We start from the raw sequence: 19,946 nt of genomic DNA on the forward strand, positions 1-19,946 counted from the left end.
ACTACCAATCATTAACTGTAATGAACCATGCATAAAGAGCTGACCCAATGGTGGCACAACAATTTACAAACAGGATCGGAAAGGCCTTTGCTGAGTCCATAGCATTTCGAAATCTAGTACAGCACAGAAGCACCCTTCAGAGACTAAATGATCCGTAAAGATAGCAATCTGAAAGTTGTGTGTGATGTCGTGCTCTGCTGTATCCTGAATATCCCCAAATACAAAGCAACAATATTGCTAACAATAAAGCTTATTTATAAAGCACTAAAATATGGATGAATGAAGTAGTCTGCAGAAAAAAAAAAAGGCACTAATACGCATATTACCGCGGATAGCGCTAGTGTTGAGATCGACTGTATTTTATCTAATCTGAATCCAGTAGGACTTTGTGTCAAAGCATATCTTATTGAAATATTATCACCTTGTTTGATATATATGGCTAACATGTTAGCAAACAGCTGCCCATTTATACAACCAGCAGACACAGAGAAACACTAGTATTCATCTGGAGTTGTGCTTCTGGTAACCTAGCAACAGTCATCCTCTGTTTAGCTCTGTGTTGGTCCATCTCCTGGGAAAAATATCTGGCTTTTTAGCTGCTAAATGCTCCGCTGTGTTCAGGAGCTAGTGTCTAACTCGATCTGCCGCTTGTTGCTGGGCAGATGAGAGCGGTGAGAGTGAACCTGAAAAGTGAGGTTGTGGGTGAGAAAAATCGAAACAAGCTGAATGCCAAAACACTCTGGAGTTGGTGATAGTCCTCTGTGGGCTCGTAAACGCGAGCAACACCTTTCAAACCGCACATGGAAGTTTTTTCCATTGATCCATTGATTAGTGCAGCTTTAAGGTGTTTTTGAAATATTCAAAATGCTGCTTCTAGTCTCATTGCTTTGAGTCCAGTATTATTTATGGACAGGAAGTCATGGGTCAAAGGTTTCAGTTTGTGGCAAAGCACCCCACAGGCCTTATCCATGATAAACATTCAAGCCTAGTCTTGTCATGGTGCAGAATTTCAACCCAACTCACACCCACCAACTGACAAAAATCAAACTTTCCCACAAGTACATTTTGGACACATGTAGGCATATGCCTCCCCCACACACACACACACACACACACACACACACACACACACACACACACACACACACACACAGAGACTGGTTCTCTCTCAGATCTGAGATTTGCATTCACTGTTCTGTCAAAATGCTACAAATGGTGGGTGAGCTGAATACCTCGACATTTATTACTGCATCAAACGGCGTCAGCTCATTCAAATGTCAGTCAGCACCTATGATCTGTTGAATGCGCTGCCTCCGCCCACCACCGGGGGCGACAGTCGAGCCTGTGACTTGTAATTATAAGTGCCGTTTAGGTGTGTCAGGGTGCCGCACACAGCTCTGATCTCAGCGGGGATCTCAAACCCAAAAGTCTTCAAAAAAAAAAAAGAAAAAACAGCACTGGGTTGTGTGGCGGATACTGGTCTAATTGATGAAAGGGAGCTGTGTAATTCACTCAGTTCTAATGGGAATGCCTGGAGAGGAAGAAACACTTTGATCATGGTGGTTTGAGATGCAGAAATCTGATGAAGCAACATGGTCAATGATGGGGCAGAGTGAGGAACTTAAGCACCACATAACAATGAAGGTGTGTGACGTTTTTGTATTAATCTTTGTGAGGAAAATCCTGTCGCCAGTCACCCTACCGGGGGTGATCTGAGGTAAGGATCAGCTACAGAACAGCGACCTTGGAGCTGATCTGAATTCAAGCCACTTCAGCAGAGCACATGTGTGCGTTGACCTGAGTTCTCGTGCTGACGGATGACCTACCTACTGTACTCACTAAATCATCCTGCTGCACACATACACCACGTTATTCGGGACCACTATGTTAAACATCTGGGTTCCTGTGCGCTCAGTATCCACTATCTATACATTGGTAAGAAAAGCAACTGTAATATCATCATCAAGAAATTATACATTTTAAACTGTATTCCCTGTGTGTATGTGGTGCCTTGTCAAAGCAAAAGAACAGGTCGAACATGGCAGCACACAACATAAACATCATCTCCAGTTGTTATTGCCCAAGCGTAGCTGGAGAAAACAGAAAATTATGCATTAATACAAGTCATGCTGAGTTTTTGACTGACAGCTGAAAAGAACACCTATATTTGGAAGCTGACATTTTGCATAATTACCTTTCTACTGAGCCTCAACGAAAACAGACGTGCCCTGACAAAGGCATAAACTTGCTTGTGAATAGACAGACAGCATTCTCCCGGTAAGTGCACCGTCCTAGAATAAATGTAGAAATTGGAGATTCATCTCTGACCTCATCGTGTTTCCGTGCCTTACCTGTTAAAATGTTCTCTGTACTCCTTCGCCACCATCTGAATCAAGCTCTTTAATCTAAAAGCAAATGAGAAGAGAGTGATATACCACATGAGTTGGAGTCTAACCTTTTTTTCTTCGCCGGTGCCTGCAATTTGTGGGAAGATCCAAACAATGACAGCAACTCTTATCTTTATTTGAAAGCCATGCACTTAGGCACAACTATTGTGGTAAGTGTGGGAGTGTATGGGAGTCATTTATATAGAGCCATGCTTTTTAATTTCGGTGTTCTTTGTACCTGCCACTCTTCTCTGTGGGGTCCTTCTCGTCGATGACTGCAATCGCCACCAATTTGCCTGAGGTGTCAGACAGGGATTACAAATCACAATCACACACACACAAGAAGAGGATGAGAAGACAATGGCAGGCAGATTAAGAGGCTCTGGATGAGACGCATCACCTCTCAAAGGGAGGAAAAAGAAAGGAAGAGGCACCGAGAGCAAACATTAAACTAGCTTAGACTTTCTACTTGGTTGAACAGGAAACAAGTGGTCACTTTCTGGTAGAGGAGCTATTTCGGTGCCATTCAAAACCCAAACCCACGACATGACAAATAGGTCTACTTAAAAAAAAAAACTAACACCACTTAAAAGGTCTGTTATGCAGACATGTATGATTTGATGGTAGAAACCCCTTGTTGCTTGGATGAGAGTGCCAGCCTGCCCCCTGCTGGTCACTCATAATGGTTATAAGTCAAGGTTAAGGTTATGTGAAGATGAAGTGGTCAGCTGGTCAGCTAATATTTTACATACAAATGCAGCTTCTAGTGGCATTAGTGGGAAACAAAGAGGCAGTTCATCCATTAAAGCAATTTCAAAATGTATGTATGCATGTCTTAGCATCTAATGTATACTGCATATGGGAATATTGATAGCCTCTATATGTGCCTCAACTTATCATTCCCAGAGTAACCCTGGCCTCATACTTCTGTGGTTGTTTGGAATGCAGAGAAAACGGTTTATTTATAGTTTACTTTGTGTGTGTGCTTTTTCTTTCTCTACACTGCCTCTTCATGGGAATACAACCTGTAGAAATGTGCATAATTAACTCTGTAGCCTCCTGTAGCATCTAACTAGGTGCACAGACTCCACTGTGGATGTAGCTGAATTAACTACAGTTCTGGATAATCAGCAGAGCCATATTCATTATTGTGAGAAAGACCAGAGCCACTCGGCTCTGCTGCTGTTTAGTATCAACCTCTTGGTTTCATTGTTTTAAGAAACACCACAGTTTCAGGGGCTTACGAGTTGTAACGAATGTCTTAAATTATGGTCAATTAACGTTTACTCATGCTTTACACATCAGGTAGAAGCCTTTCCTAAGAACAAAATTTGGGTTGTCAAGGTGTTAAAATGACTAAATGGCCAATTTCATTAATTTCTCCATGGTAACAATAAAGTTAGAAATGTTGATAAACCATTTATGAATACTTATGTTTTCACTTTCTAATAAGATGTCAAGTCTACAAGGAGAAATGTTCAGAAATGTCACTAATTAAGAGGCAAAGTTTTCTCATGTTCTGCAAAGCTGATCGCAAAAGTTAGTAAGGCCTGTGCAATTATAAATGCAAGTATAAAAGTCATAAATAAAGGATTCTTTACATAATCTATCAAGTCTGCATTTGTGCAGATGTTCTACATCTCCTCTCTAGAAGATACTAGTTCAGGCCGTCCACTGGAGGAGTCTGTATGATGAACTAAAGAGCTAGAAATGCAAATATCAACTGTCATGGTGGAGGAGGATAAAAAACAGCCAAAGGGATTTTTCATAACCTGGCAACACCAAGTTTTTCTTATTCATGGGGAATAACTGATCTACAAAGCATTAGATTTATTAATAAAGTCACATATAGCTTTATTTATAAGTGATCCCAAAAAGGAGGAAAATATTTTCTTCCACTGTCATCATTATTTAGGTGTTCTTTCTGACCCACAGGTGAAAAACAAATAACTGGTGTGTTGTTGTTTTCTCATCCTCCAACCTGAGAGGAGAACTCGAGCTCATTGAGCTCTATGGGCTGATTACTGCAGCACTCTGGTTAAGATGTTTAGGATTCGTTTTATCTCCTTCTTCAGGATCAGAAAGAAGATCTCGCTCCATGGTTTAACCACAGAAAGCATTTCTAAGTCACTCAGTGCTCGAGAGCTTTATGGCTGTGAGGATCAAGGCTCAAGTTCTTCTGGTAAAAGCTTAAAGAAAGAGCTATTAGCTCTTCTGAAGTGATGTAATCAAATTTACAAGACATCCATCTACCAACCTGCGTACGTCATATCTCCTGAAATCTGCTCAGTCATATTCACAAACTGGACCAGCCCTTTGGATTCTAACCCGTTTGTTTGGTTGTTGTTTCTCCAGCTGACTTTGTTCATTAAATCCGGTCATGTTGTGCAGCAAGTTTTGATGTTTATGGATTAAAAGGTGACAGAATCTTTGAGCTTTTGTTGTAGTCCTGACATTATTTTCTCTGTACAATGGAGCAATGCACGAGGTTCAGTTGTTGTTAAAGGCATGCAGCTTTAAAGGGGTTGTTTGTATTGTGCCTATTGGACATACTGTCCATTCTCTGCCCCTGTAGAACAGCATGTACGCCACGGAGAAAACAAAACTGCTCTACTCTGATTCAGTCAAATAGATTTTTCTTTCAATCTGCTACAAATCCTTTACTCCATCTCCATTGGTATTTAGACATGGCTACCAAGTTTGGTGTTAGTCTGATTTCCAATGTGTGTGATGGGGCTTTTAAAGCTTTAAAACTCAACCAGCCCCAAGTGTATGAAATCTGATACTTGATTGAAATGTCTTTAGAGACAAGGCTTATACTGTTTTCACAAATTCACTTTGATGGAAACTCTGCTGAGTTAATTCAGCAGACTGAAGCCACAGACGGCGTCGTCTTTAATCAGTCAGACCCAATTAAGATGCTTTAGTGACTATTTTGTATGCAGACCCACCCGTACCAGGCAGCGAATTTAGCATAAATGGGTTAAAAAATGAACTTAAGCAACAGCTGAGTGTCACTGATCTCACAGACAGAGGTAAAATACTGCATGTAACAGTAGAAAGCCCAGTTTTCTCTGCACTGCATCAATTTGCTGCTGTTTAAGAGACAGTTTGTATTTCAGTCTTGAGCTTAGATTTCCTACGGGAGGAAAAGTGTATGAACATCTGTGCAAGTAGAAAAAGAGTGTCCCTTCCCTCCAGATAGACCACGTAGCCATCACAGCCCCAACGCACAATTACAGCTTGTATTTTTACAAGCAACTCTTCACAAGACCCGTTTGAAAATGTTTGATTTTTAATTATAAAGTCACCATGTGGTTGATTGGATATTTGGGGGTGGGGAGCTAAATATTAGGGTTTTTAGTATGGCATAAAAAAAACGAAGGGAACAGACTGAGTAAAGGTGTGAGCGAAGTGCTGATGGACTACAAATTAGATGTGCTGGTGCTCATTCTGCAGTGTACAAATGTTGTCTATTGTTCGACACACACACACACACACACACACACACACACACACACACACACACACACACACACACACACACACACACAGCTTATGCTCACAGTTAACAAAACAATGCCATTTGCGCAGAAAATGGAGCTGAAATGTTTTGTTGATTAATCAATTAGTCACCCAGCAGAAAATGAATCTGCAACGATCTTGATAATTGCTCAGGTTATTTTTCAAGCAAAAAGAGAAAACATTTCATAGCTCCAACTTCTCAAATGTGAGGATTGGGCTGGATATTTTTCAGTATTTTCTGACATTTTATAGAAGAAGCGATTTATCAAAAATAAATAAATATATAATAATAATAATCATCGGCTGAATTTATAAAGAAAATAATTGTTTGTTGCAAGTCTGAAATAAAACTGTGCCTACGTGTTATGGTATTTGAAATAAGAAGTCATAATAATGTTCACTTTGGAGTCCAATAACACATATAACCCAAACTTTTAAAATGTCAAATACTTTCTTTAAAAAGAAAAATGTAATTTGGGAGAAAAGAAAACCTTATGGATGACAAATGTTGTGCATACGCCACCTGTTTCTCCGAGCTCATACAGCGTGAAGCCATCGATCTGCAGGTACCCTTGGAAGCGCTCCTTGTTCACCCACGATGACAAACTACCATCCTCATACTCTGCAACAACAGAGAGAAAGAATCTTACAGGAGGAGAAACGTAAAACAGCTCATCGACATTCACCGCACAACCCCTCTATATTAAAAATCAAAGCAGAGCAGTGTATTGATGCCTGGGCTGTAAGAAGATCACAGGTGTTTACCACCTGTGGGCTCTCTCTGGGGAATAAAGAGCGGGACACAAGCTGAGCATGCAGAGACACAGGTCAGCTAAACAGCAATCACAAATTATTGTGACAGAGGGCTGCCTGTGGGTGAAGTAGCCAGGGAGGCTATTATGGGTCTGAAACGGAACAATGGAGTGAGTCACAGCGAGCGGCTGGGAATCAAGCCAGATGTAAACAATCAAAGGTAACAGTTTGGTTGTCAAGACAGAAATGAAAGAACATTTTGTTCAGGCAGGGTTGTCCACAATGATCATGTTGTAAAAGATTAATTTGCAATTTATCAAATCACTGGTTTTCAAGAATATTGAAAAAAACAAAAGAAAAAACCCAGTAATTTTCATTCACAATAGATGCTGTTTTTTTCTGGGATTCTGGCTCACCTGACCTCATTTTCACAGCCATTATGCCTCTCTGTCTTCAAAAAAAAAGGCATTTGGTTTGTAAATGACTCTCCACACATACATACATTCATTCATTTTCAGGACACAGTTTTGGCAGACTTTTACACATTTGGAGAGCGAATGCATAATTCAACAGAGGCATCAGGAGAAAAAAAAAAAAAAAAACACCATCAAGTGCAACAAATAAATAAAAAATAAAATGAAGTAAAATTAAAAAAAGGATGGTTTCCTGAATGTGAGCCACATGTTGTTGCTTTCCCTAACATCTGGAGGCAACATGGAAGCGGGAACTGTCCCAGGAGGGTAGAAACAGGGTGTAGTGAGGCTGCTTAAACAACACTGTTTTCTCCGGCTGAGAGAGGCTACAGGATGCTCGTAATTGGTGTCAAATGTAGCTGGGACCTCATTATGACATGTTAATAAGTTATCATGACCTTTCTGCTACTAATACAGTAATTACAAGAACACTGATGACTTTTACATGGTTCTTAGGCTGCAGGGCCCCAAAGGAGGTGGCAGCATAATACCGAACATGACAACCTAAAACCAGGAACACGCTTTTAAAAGCCCAAGGTCGTAGCTTATACTAGTACTCCAATCAAAATGACCTTACTGAAATGCAATCTATTCCTCAGTGCTGCTGCTGTGTGAAGGCAGAGCCGTGCTGTTGTTAAGGCTGCTGAGTCAGTCAGTACGGTAGACATTCCAGAGAGTTCTTTCCACAGATGTTCTGGCTTTATAGACAGCAGGCAGCGGCCCGACACACTTCTCCCAGAAGTGGGGGGAGAGCTGAAGGGCCCCATACTGGGATCATACAGCCTGATGAACCTCTACATGGACTGAACCTGCTTCACCTTGAAACAAATTAGAGCTGCTCTCTTCCTGGGCGCCAGCCGCGTAATCTCCATACTGCCCTACAGGAGCCTGTCAGCCCAGAGTTCACACAGCGGGAGACAAGAGAGAAAGATGAGGGGCAGGAGGGGGAATAAAAACAGTCAGTGGGTGGAGTGTGGATGATCCGGTGTCGGGAGTTTTGAGGGGAGGGAGGAGGCAGCTCTGACACATTTCAAGGATGAAGGTTAATGGCACAGAAGACCTCCAAGACAATGCAAAAAGAGTTGAAGCAGCAGAGGGAGACACGTAGAAGAGAGGGGGAGAGTGATATCATCAAAGATAACTCAAACTAGGAGCGACGCAGGAGGTGGCAGAGGATGAGAAGATCAATGTATCAAATGGAAACTGAAAGCCCGTGTCTCTTTCTTACTCTATCGAAGAAAGAAAACCTTTAAGATTAAGAATAAAAACGCTTCGGCTAGTTGCCAAAAAAAAAAAAAGCTATAGTACAGTGGGGGATGGTAACAATGTGAGGTTCCCTGGAAAATATCTGTGGCTCAGTTGGAGAATCCACTCTTTGATATGGAAGAAAGCAGACGGACAAAAAAAAATGTTATGGGATAAACCATTGTCGGATCTTGGACAGAAGACATTTCTTTCCTTTGTTTCACAACTGCAGGGTTGGTGGGACTGAAATGTCTCCACATCTGTTGGATGGCTTGCCATGAGATTGTTTGGTTTTTTTTTGTTTTTTTTTACAGATGTTCATGGTGAAGACATTCAAGCCACTCAGGACTGTGATGATTCCATTGATTTCCTCTAGCGCCACCATCAGGACAACATTATAATCTGTCCCTTTAGTTTACAGCCAAATACCCGCAAGCCGTACAGTGTGTTTAGTGCTATTGGAAGCTAACACACTAAACTACAACTTCAATACTTGTCAAGTGACGCACAATGTCCCAATCACTGACAATCACTGGGAAAAGATCAACTGCAAAATGATGAATATGTTTTCTCTAAGCATCAAAAACGATGTGAACGACTCTTTATGATCAAAATTTGATCAATTTGGTCCAATGAAAATTGGAACATTTGGAAAAAGCGGTATAATTAAACAATCACTCAGCGAGAAGTCTCAGACTCTATGGTCCCAGAAACCCAGAGGCGTGAAGAAGCCTGCAGAAACATCTATGAGCCCACTAATGGGACGCCATTAACTAGTTACTTACAAAAACTCCAGGAGATGAGAGAAAAGTCCTTTAATCCCAATAAACTTTTCCTCCTTAAATTCTTCATATAAATATTTTATTTAAAAGAGCTGTGTACAGATGTGCACACAAGTGTTGTAACTGTCCTTTAGTTTTGTGTTACCAGAACAACTTTTCATGTTTTGTTGAGGTTTGATAAGCAGCAGTGTCACGCTGAATGTTTGGCAGGACACGGATATAAGGACAAACACTCCCATCTTATGATAGAAGGAAAGTGAAAACACTTCTGACCAGTCACTGTGCTGTTCATTCCCATATCATTCATGCCCACCTCGTCATCTCTGACGATTCAAATAACCACTGGAGCGAACGCTGTGCCGTCACAAAATGTCATCTTTGTGTTGTCACCTTTTTAAGTGCGATCTCATCTTGTCATCACGTTCATGGGCTGTTAACAGGCCAAAATGCAAAATAGCTCTGCCTCACAGCTGTCAGTATGTGGAGTACTTTTCCATAGAAGGAGTGCCAAAGCCAAACCATAAACCACCGTCACAGAAAGCCTTATGTGGAGCTCTGAGTATTAACTACTGTGTAATGACACTGGGACGCATGTTTGAAGACTTTGCTAGTAGCGTACTGTGTACAAAAAACATACATCCTAATTATATTTTTCTATTTTCTTACAGCGCTAACATGTGGCCCAGTAGCTCTCACCGCAGACACACAGTGATCAAAAAGATCTCGGCTCTTCAAGCACAACAACAGTGCAAACCTTTGTAGCAGTATGAGGCTGAGGATTTGAGAATTAAATATGTATGAGCCTCTGTGCTGTACTATATTTTAACAGTGTTCTTCAAAAGGGATGCTTGTGTTTGTGATGCACACTAAACCAATCAAAGCGCAACAACAATATGTCAAATATCATCTTACACAAAGCGAGAGGCCATATTTGGACAGTGTTGCTTTGATCGGTGGTATCCATTCTTTAAAAAAAATAACACACACACACACACACACAACACAACAACACAGACCTACACATCAAGAACCGCACCAAATTTATAACAAGTATTTGGAATCTGCATCTACACAATCTACAAACAAGGAAAAAACCAGGGGGGAGATGATAAAAGTTGCTTGTATACTCTGGGAACTGCCAGTTTCTGCAGCTGGTAGATACAAACAATACAGCTCGTGAAAAATATAAGGTGTGTGTCATATTGCATAAGGTGTCACTGGGTGCCCATGCAAATGCGTCTCCGAAGTTCAGCCGAGTAACATTCGATAAAAAGTCTCTGACAGGACATCATGCAAAGTGAGCATAATAGAAATCCATATAAGGTGCCAAACCCTCATCCAACATCCAGTCAGTGGATGTTCAGTGAGACCAGTCTACTGAGAGAAACACGGCACTGCACAGCTGGACAGAAACCAGATGTTGAAGACCACAGGTGGTGAAAAAGGAAGACTAGGGAATTTACTTTCTGGTGCAGAGTGGGGAAATTTCTTATGCTGCCATTGTAGGTAAGTGCTTAATGAGCTGCAGCCCATTCATTCCGCCTACAATACCTCATAACAAGCACTTCACTTCTCCCATTTCTAGAAAGGAGTAATCCGCCATGTGACGAAGGACACAACCATGTCATTTTGCCGCGCCGCTCCCCTTGCCAGTCCTTGACAAGCTTAATACACCGTCACCATGGCAATGCGAGACATTCACCACATCCTCCGTTTCAGGGTCCTGGAGGACTCTGGAGAGTGTGGAGTTTTTGTCATTAACGTCTGCTGTGGCGAACCTCTCCTGCTGTGGTTCTGGAGCAGGAAGCCCGCCTTCCGCAATGGTCAGGTCGAGCAGACAAATGTGAAGTCGCAGGCGGCGGCGGGGATGGATTTTGTTCTCCGGGTGCTACACCGTGCACCAAACCTACCCAACAGCCACTACTGGGGGCCGTTTGTGTTGACCCTGTGCCTCGATGCTCTTCACTTCCGCTTCCGCCTCCCGGCTCAGGCCCACAGCAGCAGCAAAATACAAGACATCATGGAGGAATGTGGTGAGCTTACATTGTTGCGGTGAGGAGCTTCAAATTAGGCAGCAGAGGAAAAGCAGCTCCTCTGAACTTTATATGTCAAATACGATTTTTTTTTTTTTTTTTTGCTGATGCTTGATGGCTGCTGCAGGGATTCAATTCTTGGCTTTGTGTAACTCTATATGCAGCACCAGCTTTGCACTGGTTTCTTTGGCCTGAACTGTGGTCTATCACACCCACGTGGCCCAGTCCATCCACCCTGGTTTGTTATGTGTGTCCGCCCAAAGACAAACCACCACAACATCACTGGCCTCACCGCACACACAATAGTGGGCAGAGCCCTGGGTGCTTTATGATGGGCCAGGCATGCCATAACTCAGTGTGGTGAGGGAGATGAAAGAACAGAAGCCAGGACGGGAGAAGCACGGCTCCGGTTACAGGGATAAGACGAGAGGAGGAGGAGGGAATAGACGGAGGGAACAGTGGACGGCTCTGCACCCTACTGGCCCCTAAAGCAAATCTTTATTCCACACTAATAGAAGAAAACACAATGTGGTGACACAGTACTCACCATCATAGGTGAAGTAGGCTCCATCCTTAAAGACTACAACCGCAGGAAGTTCTGGCAAGGTTACTGTCTGGTGAAAACACAAAAAAATACTTCATTTAAAACCAAGTTCCATAAATCATATTTACTCTTTGAGTGTTTGTGCACGTGGAAAATATAAGACTGATGGCAGTATGGCACTGCAGCAAACTGTGAGTCTTATATAGCTCTCTGCATACATGCAAAAGACAGCATGCAAGCCTGGGCTCTGTGTGTGCAGTTATAGGAATATAAATATGCTAAAAGAATGTAATTATTTACTTTACTTCAAGCTGGAAAAATAGCAAGAATAGAAACAATACTTAAGATTGTCAATAACATATGATGAAACTCTGCACAAGTAATTTCAGTATCTTTCAGAAATCCGTTACATAAGACGACGAAGACAAAAAAAAAAGAAATATAGTCAAAGTGTTACCTCTGGCAAGACTTCTTCTGAAGCCGAGAAGAAATAAGTATAGACAATGAGCTCAGAGGCTACATCGTTGTACTTCTCCTGCAAAGGCAAAAGGGGAGTCTTTCAGCATTTACACAAAAAGCTTTCAATAAATCAGTGTTTAAACAGTTGTAAAGGTTGATTCACTACGAGGTACCGCACACCACCTATTCTTTGTTTTAATGTTACAACAGCAGCTGAGCAGTCTTTATCATTCAGTCAATAGGCTGTGTGCTTAGAATTAAAAGGGCAAATCTTGCTTCATGTCCTGGTGGCAGAATCGGTGCTTACTTTGAGGGGAGACTCCCCACCGATGTACACGAACAGCACATCATGTCGTTTCATCATGTGCTCAAACATCTGCTTGCTGGGGAGTGCACGGACGGCCGGTCTGCAGGAATAAAATCCACAGAGGTTTAGTTTATTTTAATGAGTATTCAACTTCAAACTTAATACAGCACAGAAAATGGCACAGTAAAGCAATGACTAATGTGTGAAGTCGTCCAAGTCTGCTCTTCATTTGTGTGCTGATGGCACCACCCAGTGGGGATTCGACAACTTGCAGCCCCAGACTCCGATCGGAGCCAAGCTTTTGATCAACCCCTCTGTCACGGATCTAGCTTGATTTCCCTTAAGGAGGAGAAAATCTGTCAGGCTCAGCTGATACAGTGGCTAAACTGGAGCATCAGAGGCAGAAATCCACTGAGCTATGAAACAAATATGGCCTGCATCAATAAGCTCGCTTGGATGCTTCTCATACCGTGTGTTCCAGTGAAAAGAAGTTCCACTAATTTATCAGTTTTGTGTCGTCTCTTTTTGAAGTGGTGGTGATCGAAGGCTGCGACTTACCCTGACACCCTGTTTGCAAACTCCACAATATCATCTTTTGTCCTTGGTCCCTTGTAATTATAGGCAAGATCGCCCTTCAACCTGAGAATGACAGAAACAAAATGAGATCATTTCATTGTTCTCTGCTGTTAATTCCCTGAAGAGTGATGACAGAGTCTGAATTTTTTCATGTTCGATGAATTATCTAATCAAAGGAAAATGTCAAATATTAGCAGCTTCCAGCTTCTCAGAGGCGAACATCTGCTGATTTTCTCAGTTTTTATACAACCAATGGCCACTTTCTCAGTTCCACCTTTCTCTTTCCCCCAGAACAGCCTGAATTCTCCACAGCACAGATTCAACAATGTGCTGGATAGAGATTCTGGCCCATTTGTCGGCTGCGCGGTCACGCTGCGAATCTCTCGTTCCACCGCATCCCAGAGGTGTTCTACTGGATTCACATCTGGTCACCGGAGGCCACTGGAGTACACACATCCATTTCTTCCCCTTTCTCATGTTTGGTGTGAACAGCTGCTCTTGGCCATGTTTGCATGCTGTCGTGCACTCAGCCCCTGGCACATAACGGGCTTAGCATATACTTGCATTAAGCAGGTGTACCTAATAAAGTGGCCAATGAGTGTTTCACTGTAAGCTCAATATCTTTCAGACAAAATAAGACACTTTCAAAACTGGTTAGTGGCATTTTTCATGTCTTTTTTTTTTTTTTTTTACATTTTATAGACTAAACAATTATTGAATAGTAAAAAATAATCACCACAGTGATCAATAATGTAAATGATCATTGGCTGCAGCCTGACTTTAGCCCATTAAACACAGCACACGTCATTGTCTGTCTCGACATCTCTGCATGGCAGTGAGAACCTCTCTTCCAAGATGTTGTGATGAAACCACAGATCTATCAAGAAAAGCTCCTTCACCGCAAAGGTCAACTTAATCTAAATCATCACACCTCCAAATGGGGGGAAAAAAGAAAAATAAATGACTTTCCCTAATTGAGTTCCAGCCGAGGAAAAAGCCCGAGTGGAGCTCCTGCAACAAGCAGAATGCATTAAGGATCGCTAAGGTTGCATCAGCCCACAGGGCTTAATGAACTCAGGGGGAAACAGAACTCTAAATCAAGTCTCCCTCTGTCACCGGGGGAGGTATCGCGTGTTCTTCGATGGATGTTTCATCACTTGCTTGGTTTAATGTTATGAACCCTGCCGTGATCCTGTGGCAGTTTCCCAAATGAGCTTGATGAAACTAAATGGGGAGCCCATTATGGCAGCGTGGAGACAAATGATTCCGTTTCAAATATATGGCGTGAACTCTGTATGTGTAAGATGATAATTTCTCTCAAGTCAACGTGAGCTTTGCCGCTGAGCAGCTGGCATCTACCTAAAATCATTAATTTTATACGCAACAATGTCACCCGCACCCCAAGAAACCATTTGTAAAAAGTTACATGAAGAATATCAGTTGAAACAGTTCACAGTTGGAAAAGGAAATCATTTGTTGATCCATAGATAATAATACAAACTGAAGTGATTTTGGGACGCACCTGAGAAAAGTCAAATATACTGACAAATGTAAATTTAAATGACTAAAGCTAGTCTTAAACACCCAAGAAACGAACCATCCAACGGTGACAAACCTAAATAAAATTTCAGACCAGAAGGTGTTAACACAGTTTGTCCCTTAGATATGACTTAATTTAACAGCAACAACACCTTAATCTCTCCTGAATAAGTCTTCTACGGGCAGCTCAATGGGCCAAACCTCAAGGGGAAAAAACACGACAGTGGGGAAAAGGATGCTGATAATAACAAAATACAAACTTAAGTAAAGACACTGGGGGGGGGGGGGGGGGGGGGGGGGGGGGGGGGTTGGGGTAATAGCTACAGCATACACTGCAGTGCAACACCTAAATCACAAATTACAGCCTCAACTGTGACTTCAGAGTTCAATCAAATCCTCTCTGGGATAATTAACAAGTACTGAACATCAGAGGCTTCACAGAGATAGGCTTATCTATAGAAATACTGTATTGGACAATTTATCATACTATGACCAGACCCTGTAGGTACAAATTTCAATGAGCCCTTTAATCTCATATGGATTTTTTTTAGGCCTATTCAAAGTTTCATTGACTGTTTAAAAATTTGACAACAATTTGTAACTTTGTCATAAATGTAATTTAAGCGAAATAACAGGGACACTAATTGACTTCCTAGTTTCAAAATTATGTTTACACATAAATGAAATGTTCCACTTTAAACAAACCAAGTTGAGAGAAACCTGTTGTCTAAAACTTCAGTGACACTTACAGTTTTATCGTGGGGTAACCACGAACACCGAACTCCGACGCCATTCCTGCAACACAGAAAAGAAATGTAATATCCCAAAGAAAGAGAGACAAACATTTTTCTCTTCAAAAGGTTTTAAGTATCCTGTTGTTCCTTCTACTAAAAACGTGCTTGAAAACAGTTGTGATTAAAGGAACAGTTCGACATTTTGGAAATGTTTCCTGCTGATGGTTGTTCAGAAGGTTGACACCAATGACTTTCATGTCGCTGTGGAAAAATATGAAGCTGGGGCCTGTAACAAGTTAGCTTAGCTTAGCATAAAGACTGGAAACAGGGGGAGACAGTTGCTATGCTAAGTTATGCTCATTGGCTATCAGTGGTAGCCTTATATTTAATGGGTAGAGAAGAGAGAGAGTCTTTTAACTCCCATTTCCCAAAATGTTGGAGTATTCCTTTAAAAGCCCAGTTCAATATAAATAAGGTGATTGACTGACATATTTGATTGATACGATAACTGTATCTTTACTTTACTAGCACTTTCACAAAGACCATTTTTCACTGTACAATTATTGTGGCAAAAATATTACAACAACTATTACACAAGATTTTGTGATAATTTCATAATAGACATAGTTAAATAATCATCTAAATCCATCTTTAAAACTGTGAACGCTGCTTTTAATGAGACCTTAAGCCCTTTACATAGAGGACATCATCATGATGTTGTGCAACACAGTCAATTATGTTGAACCTTTGTCTCTAGCATGTGAAATAATCACCTGGGGACAAACAGGCTCCAAGGGGAGACATTTAACTGCTTTATCATTTACTCACCAGAGTACGCAGTGGCATCCATCTTTCCCACACGGACCGGCGACCCAGAGCTCTTCAGCTCCATTCCCACATCATGCCATACTGGCTCTAGTTTTTTACAGTAACCGCACCACGGTGCATAGAACTGGAAATGACCAGGAGCAGAAACAGTCTTTAGATCATGTGAAACATATTGTCAACATGTCAATACCACATGTAAGTATAATCCTACAAAAGAATAAAAATAAATTTTATTTATGATAAAACAACCAAATGCTTAAACTCTATATACATTTAAAGAGCTCATGAACCCAATTAAATATTTGGTAGTTTTGTTCTTTAATGTTGTGTGCGTCTACTGCAATGGATTCAAACTCCTGTCTGCGATGTGATATGACCTTAAAGTTTATAAAGAGTTGTGTTGTTTCCACTGATGTACTCTGAAAGACTGCCTGACATTGTGCATGACCTCTGGAAGAGATTTGTTTTTTTTTATAATTACCAAACAACAACACGGGAATGTTTTGAGATGACAAACGTGGATAAGAGTCACAGCAGTAGCTGGGTTCATTTGAGGCTCCGCTGGTAATTACGAGCAAATGAAGGGCTGTTTAAGACACATCTTAACCCTGTCTCACGAAGCAGAGAAAGTAAGCACACGTTCTGTTGCTGAGCTCGATGTGAGAGTTAAAGAAAACAAGAATTCTGCTTTATGACTGCAATTTAGGGCAGTCCTGCAGTAAGTATGAACACTGAATCACTAGAATCACAAAAATAAGCAAGTTCTTTTGTAAATCAACTACTGAATTCTGAGGGTTCATCATTGGAAATGACCCCTTTCATATTCATATGATGTATTATTATTATTGTAGAAACATATTATAAATATTGATTGGTGGAGCTCTGAAGACACACTCATAAGTCACTGGCAGTAATTCAAAATTAGTTTGAATTCAAATGAACAAATTTAGAATAAATTTCATTTTGTGAACTGAGTTGTAATAAAAACCCCTCACACTAATGTGTTTGTGAAACAGCCTGTATCTATATAACCTCTTATCAATACACTGAAACGCCCCAGTGTCACAACTCACTCCCAAACTAGCAGCGAAAGCAGCTTTGAGTGTTCGAGCTAGATTTGCTTATATGCACCCAGACTCCTTTCTGATATAAACCCCTCCGAGCCCCCTGGCTTTGCCCGGCATGCATGACTTCTCATTCACTAATCACAAACACAGAGAACAGTCTGCACACACCCTGCGGCCCCCGCCCTCCCACATCCCACCCTGACTGCTGCCGTTTCCGCAAGGGATGATCAGGACAGTGGCTGGACATGAAGTAAAGCATAGCTGAATGGACCCAGACTGGTGTGTGTGTGTGTGTGTGTGTGTGTGTGTGTGTGTGTGTGTGTGTGTGTGTGTGTGTGTGTGTGTATAATGTCAGACTTACATCAACGAGCCAGATGTCGTTCACTCTAGTGTCTTTAAAACTGCAGGAAAGAAAAAACCAGACAAAGTGAATCATATTCTGTGTACTGTTTACATTACAAGGTGCTTGCTACATTTAAACACTACAAAATTATGCCACAGGACAACACTTATTGTATCAGCTATGTTGATATAAAACACTTAAATTATCATTAGGGCTGCAACTAACAATTTGTTTCATTATCGATTAATATGCTCATTATTTCCTTGATTATGTGTTTGGTCTATGAAATGTCAGAAAATGCTGAAAAATGATCATCCTAGTTTTCCAGAGTCCATGGTGATGTCTTAAAATATCTTGTTTTGTCAAACCAACAGTCCAAACCCAAATATATTAATGTTTATTATCATGTTTTACAAAAACATATATCAGCTTCTCACATTTGAAAAGCTGGACCCAGGGAATGTTTGGCAGTTTTGCTTTAAGATCCACTTCCAACACATTTTTATGACATGTCCTTGTTGAAAAAACAGTATGGATCTGCAAATGTTTTTTATTTCAAAAGCTCAGAGAGACATTCCCCTTCAGCAGATGAATATAAAAAAAAAAAAAACAACCTTCTGGTGTCAAACTGCACAGTGAAGCTCAAACATCCCAGTGATGTACCAATAAGAAAACCATATTTCTGAGTGGAAGAGGACTAAAATTATTGTTCTATGAGTTACAGCTGCAATTATCATTAGTATCAAAATTGCAAAATTGCAGGAAAAGTCTCCCCAAGTACAAAAACATGTAATTAGAAGCTCCCACAAACACAAATACACACATACACACAAGAGACATAACCATAAGAGACCTCCCACTACATACATCCAATTAAAAGGCCCTGTGCAACTGGAAACCTGAGAAGAAATCCACACTACCCCAAATACTGAGCCTAAGTATAGTTCTGAGGTACTTGTACTTTACTTTTGTATTTGCATTTTATGCTACTTTGAAATTTTCAGTGGGACGTATTCTACTTTTTACTGCACTACATTCATCTACAGGCTAAAGTCACTAGTGGCTTCGCTGATTAGCATTTTCACAATAAGCAAAACATTTGACCAACTAACGATGCATCGTTAGATTTAACTACCCTGCAGTGTTTGCAGTTGAATCTAAACCTGCTGTTGTTGAACTGTATTGCATTACTGTCTACAGATAGGTATTCCACTTATTTTGCCTACCCTCACTGATATGAATGGGTTGGATAAAATAAAAGAGACACCTGATAATAATACAACACTCTACTTTTACCTTTGATACTTTAAAAGACATACTGCTGATAATACTTTTACACCTTTAGTAAAAGCTGTGCATCCCCCTTTTCTAACCCTGTGGCCATTTGAAAATGTGATGTGCCCTGAAAAAACTGGTAATGTTTTGGCGCCCAACAGGAAGCAAGCAAGCAAGCACAGAGCTCAGACTATGATTTGCACCCACAGAAAGTGTGTTTGCGTTTGTACACTCGGAAGTTGCATTTCATGACCATGTTATACAGTGTGTGAGCGGCAGGAAGCAAATCATTCAGGAGTGCATCACTTACGTGTCATCTAGATCCTCAACAAATGCGAGCACCGCAGAACTTAGGAAAGCCGCTATAACTGTAATGTTAAAACAGACACGAAATCAGCCAGCGTACATGTTAATGTCCATGTGAACAAGAGCCTCACAGTGTTTTCTCCCCTCCAGCCTGAGACCTCATGACTGGAGCATCACCAGCTAAAGCTGCCGTCCCGGCTAACTGTGCGTCCGCCTGCTCCACAGTTTGCTTTAACAGCAGCTTTAACAGATGCCGTGATAACATGCGTAGCTTTGGGGTGAACGTACATGGAATAAAAAAAAACAAAAAAAAAAACAACTTACCTCCAGAAATCAGGGAAGCTTTCACTTCTGCCATCGCTTCGAGTTGAAACAGCAAGCAGGAAATACAGCGGCTAAATCGAGTGGGTCTGCGCATGCGCGGGGTTACGCAGGCGCCTCCAACGCTTCAAGCACCAACAGCTGCATATTTTTAGGATTTTATTTTGAAAAATTAAGTAAAGACGTCTATTCTTTTTCAAAAAAAAAAATCAAATGGATAGGATAGCATAATAATAAATGTAATATATTTAAATTCAACGTAATCTATAAGACTACAATTAGTAAACCTACTTTTGTAATTAGTTTACTAATACATACTGCAGTTTTTTTCGTTTTTTCTCTCTCTCTCTTCGAAAATATTGTAAAGATGTTATCTAATTATTTCACTTAAAAAATAAAATATTGGTTAAATGGATTTAACTATAACTCAATTTTTTTGGGACTGAAAT

At 40.9% G+C, this 19,946-nt stretch overlaps 1 protein-coding gene across 8 annotated transcripts in view; it reads right to left on the reverse strand.

The window, feature by feature from the left end:
- Positions 1–19,622, reverse strand: part of tmx3b (thioredoxin related transmembrane protein 3b) — a 39,426-nt gene extending 19,804 nt beyond the window's left edge. For 4 of the 8 annotated variants that reach the window (XR_011691840.1, XM_071484799.1, XM_071484801.1 and 1 more), the window contains exons 1-12: positions 19,501–19,620; positions 19,181–19,238; positions 17,614–17,653; positions 16,186–16,309; positions 15,373–15,418; positions 13,067–13,147; positions 12,509–12,608; positions 12,200–12,277; positions 11,746–11,812; positions 6,436–6,534; positions 2,626–2,683; positions 2,352–2,405 (exon numbers count right to left, since the gene is read on the reverse strand). Coding sequence is in view for 7 of the 8 variants with exons in the window: in XM_071484799.1 (XP_071340900.1) it covers positions 2,352–2,405; positions 2,626–2,683; positions 6,436–6,534; positions 11,746–11,812; positions 12,200–12,277; positions 12,509–12,608; positions 13,067–13,147; positions 15,373–15,418; positions 16,186–16,309; positions 17,614–17,653; positions 19,181–19,238; positions 19,501–19,594 (899 nt within the window). In the remaining variant the exon portion in view is untranslated. Of the gene's footprint in view, position 1; positions 2,091–2,194; positions 2,292–2,351; positions 2,406–2,625; positions 2,684–6,435; positions 6,535–11,745; positions 11,813–12,199; positions 12,278–12,508; positions 12,609–13,066; positions 13,148–15,372; positions 15,419–16,185; positions 16,310–17,613; positions 17,654–19,180; positions 19,239–19,500 lie in introns of those variants that run through there. The other 4 variants (XM_071484803.1, XM_071484805.1, XM_071484802.1 and 1 more) reach the window with 4 other exon arrangements.
- Between the last annotated feature and the right edge of the window lie 324 nt (positions 19,623–19,946).

This window comes from Trachinotus anak, unplaced genomic scaffold (genome assembly GCF_046630095.1).
Source record: "Trachinotus anak isolate AG129_WGS33_773 ecotype Australia unplaced genomic scaffold, CSIRO_AGI_Tana_v1 ptg000009l, whole genome shotgun sequence".
In the NCBI taxonomy this organism is placed as follows: Eukaryota; Metazoa; Chordata; class Actinopteri; order Carangiformes; family Carangidae; genus Trachinotus; species Trachinotus anak.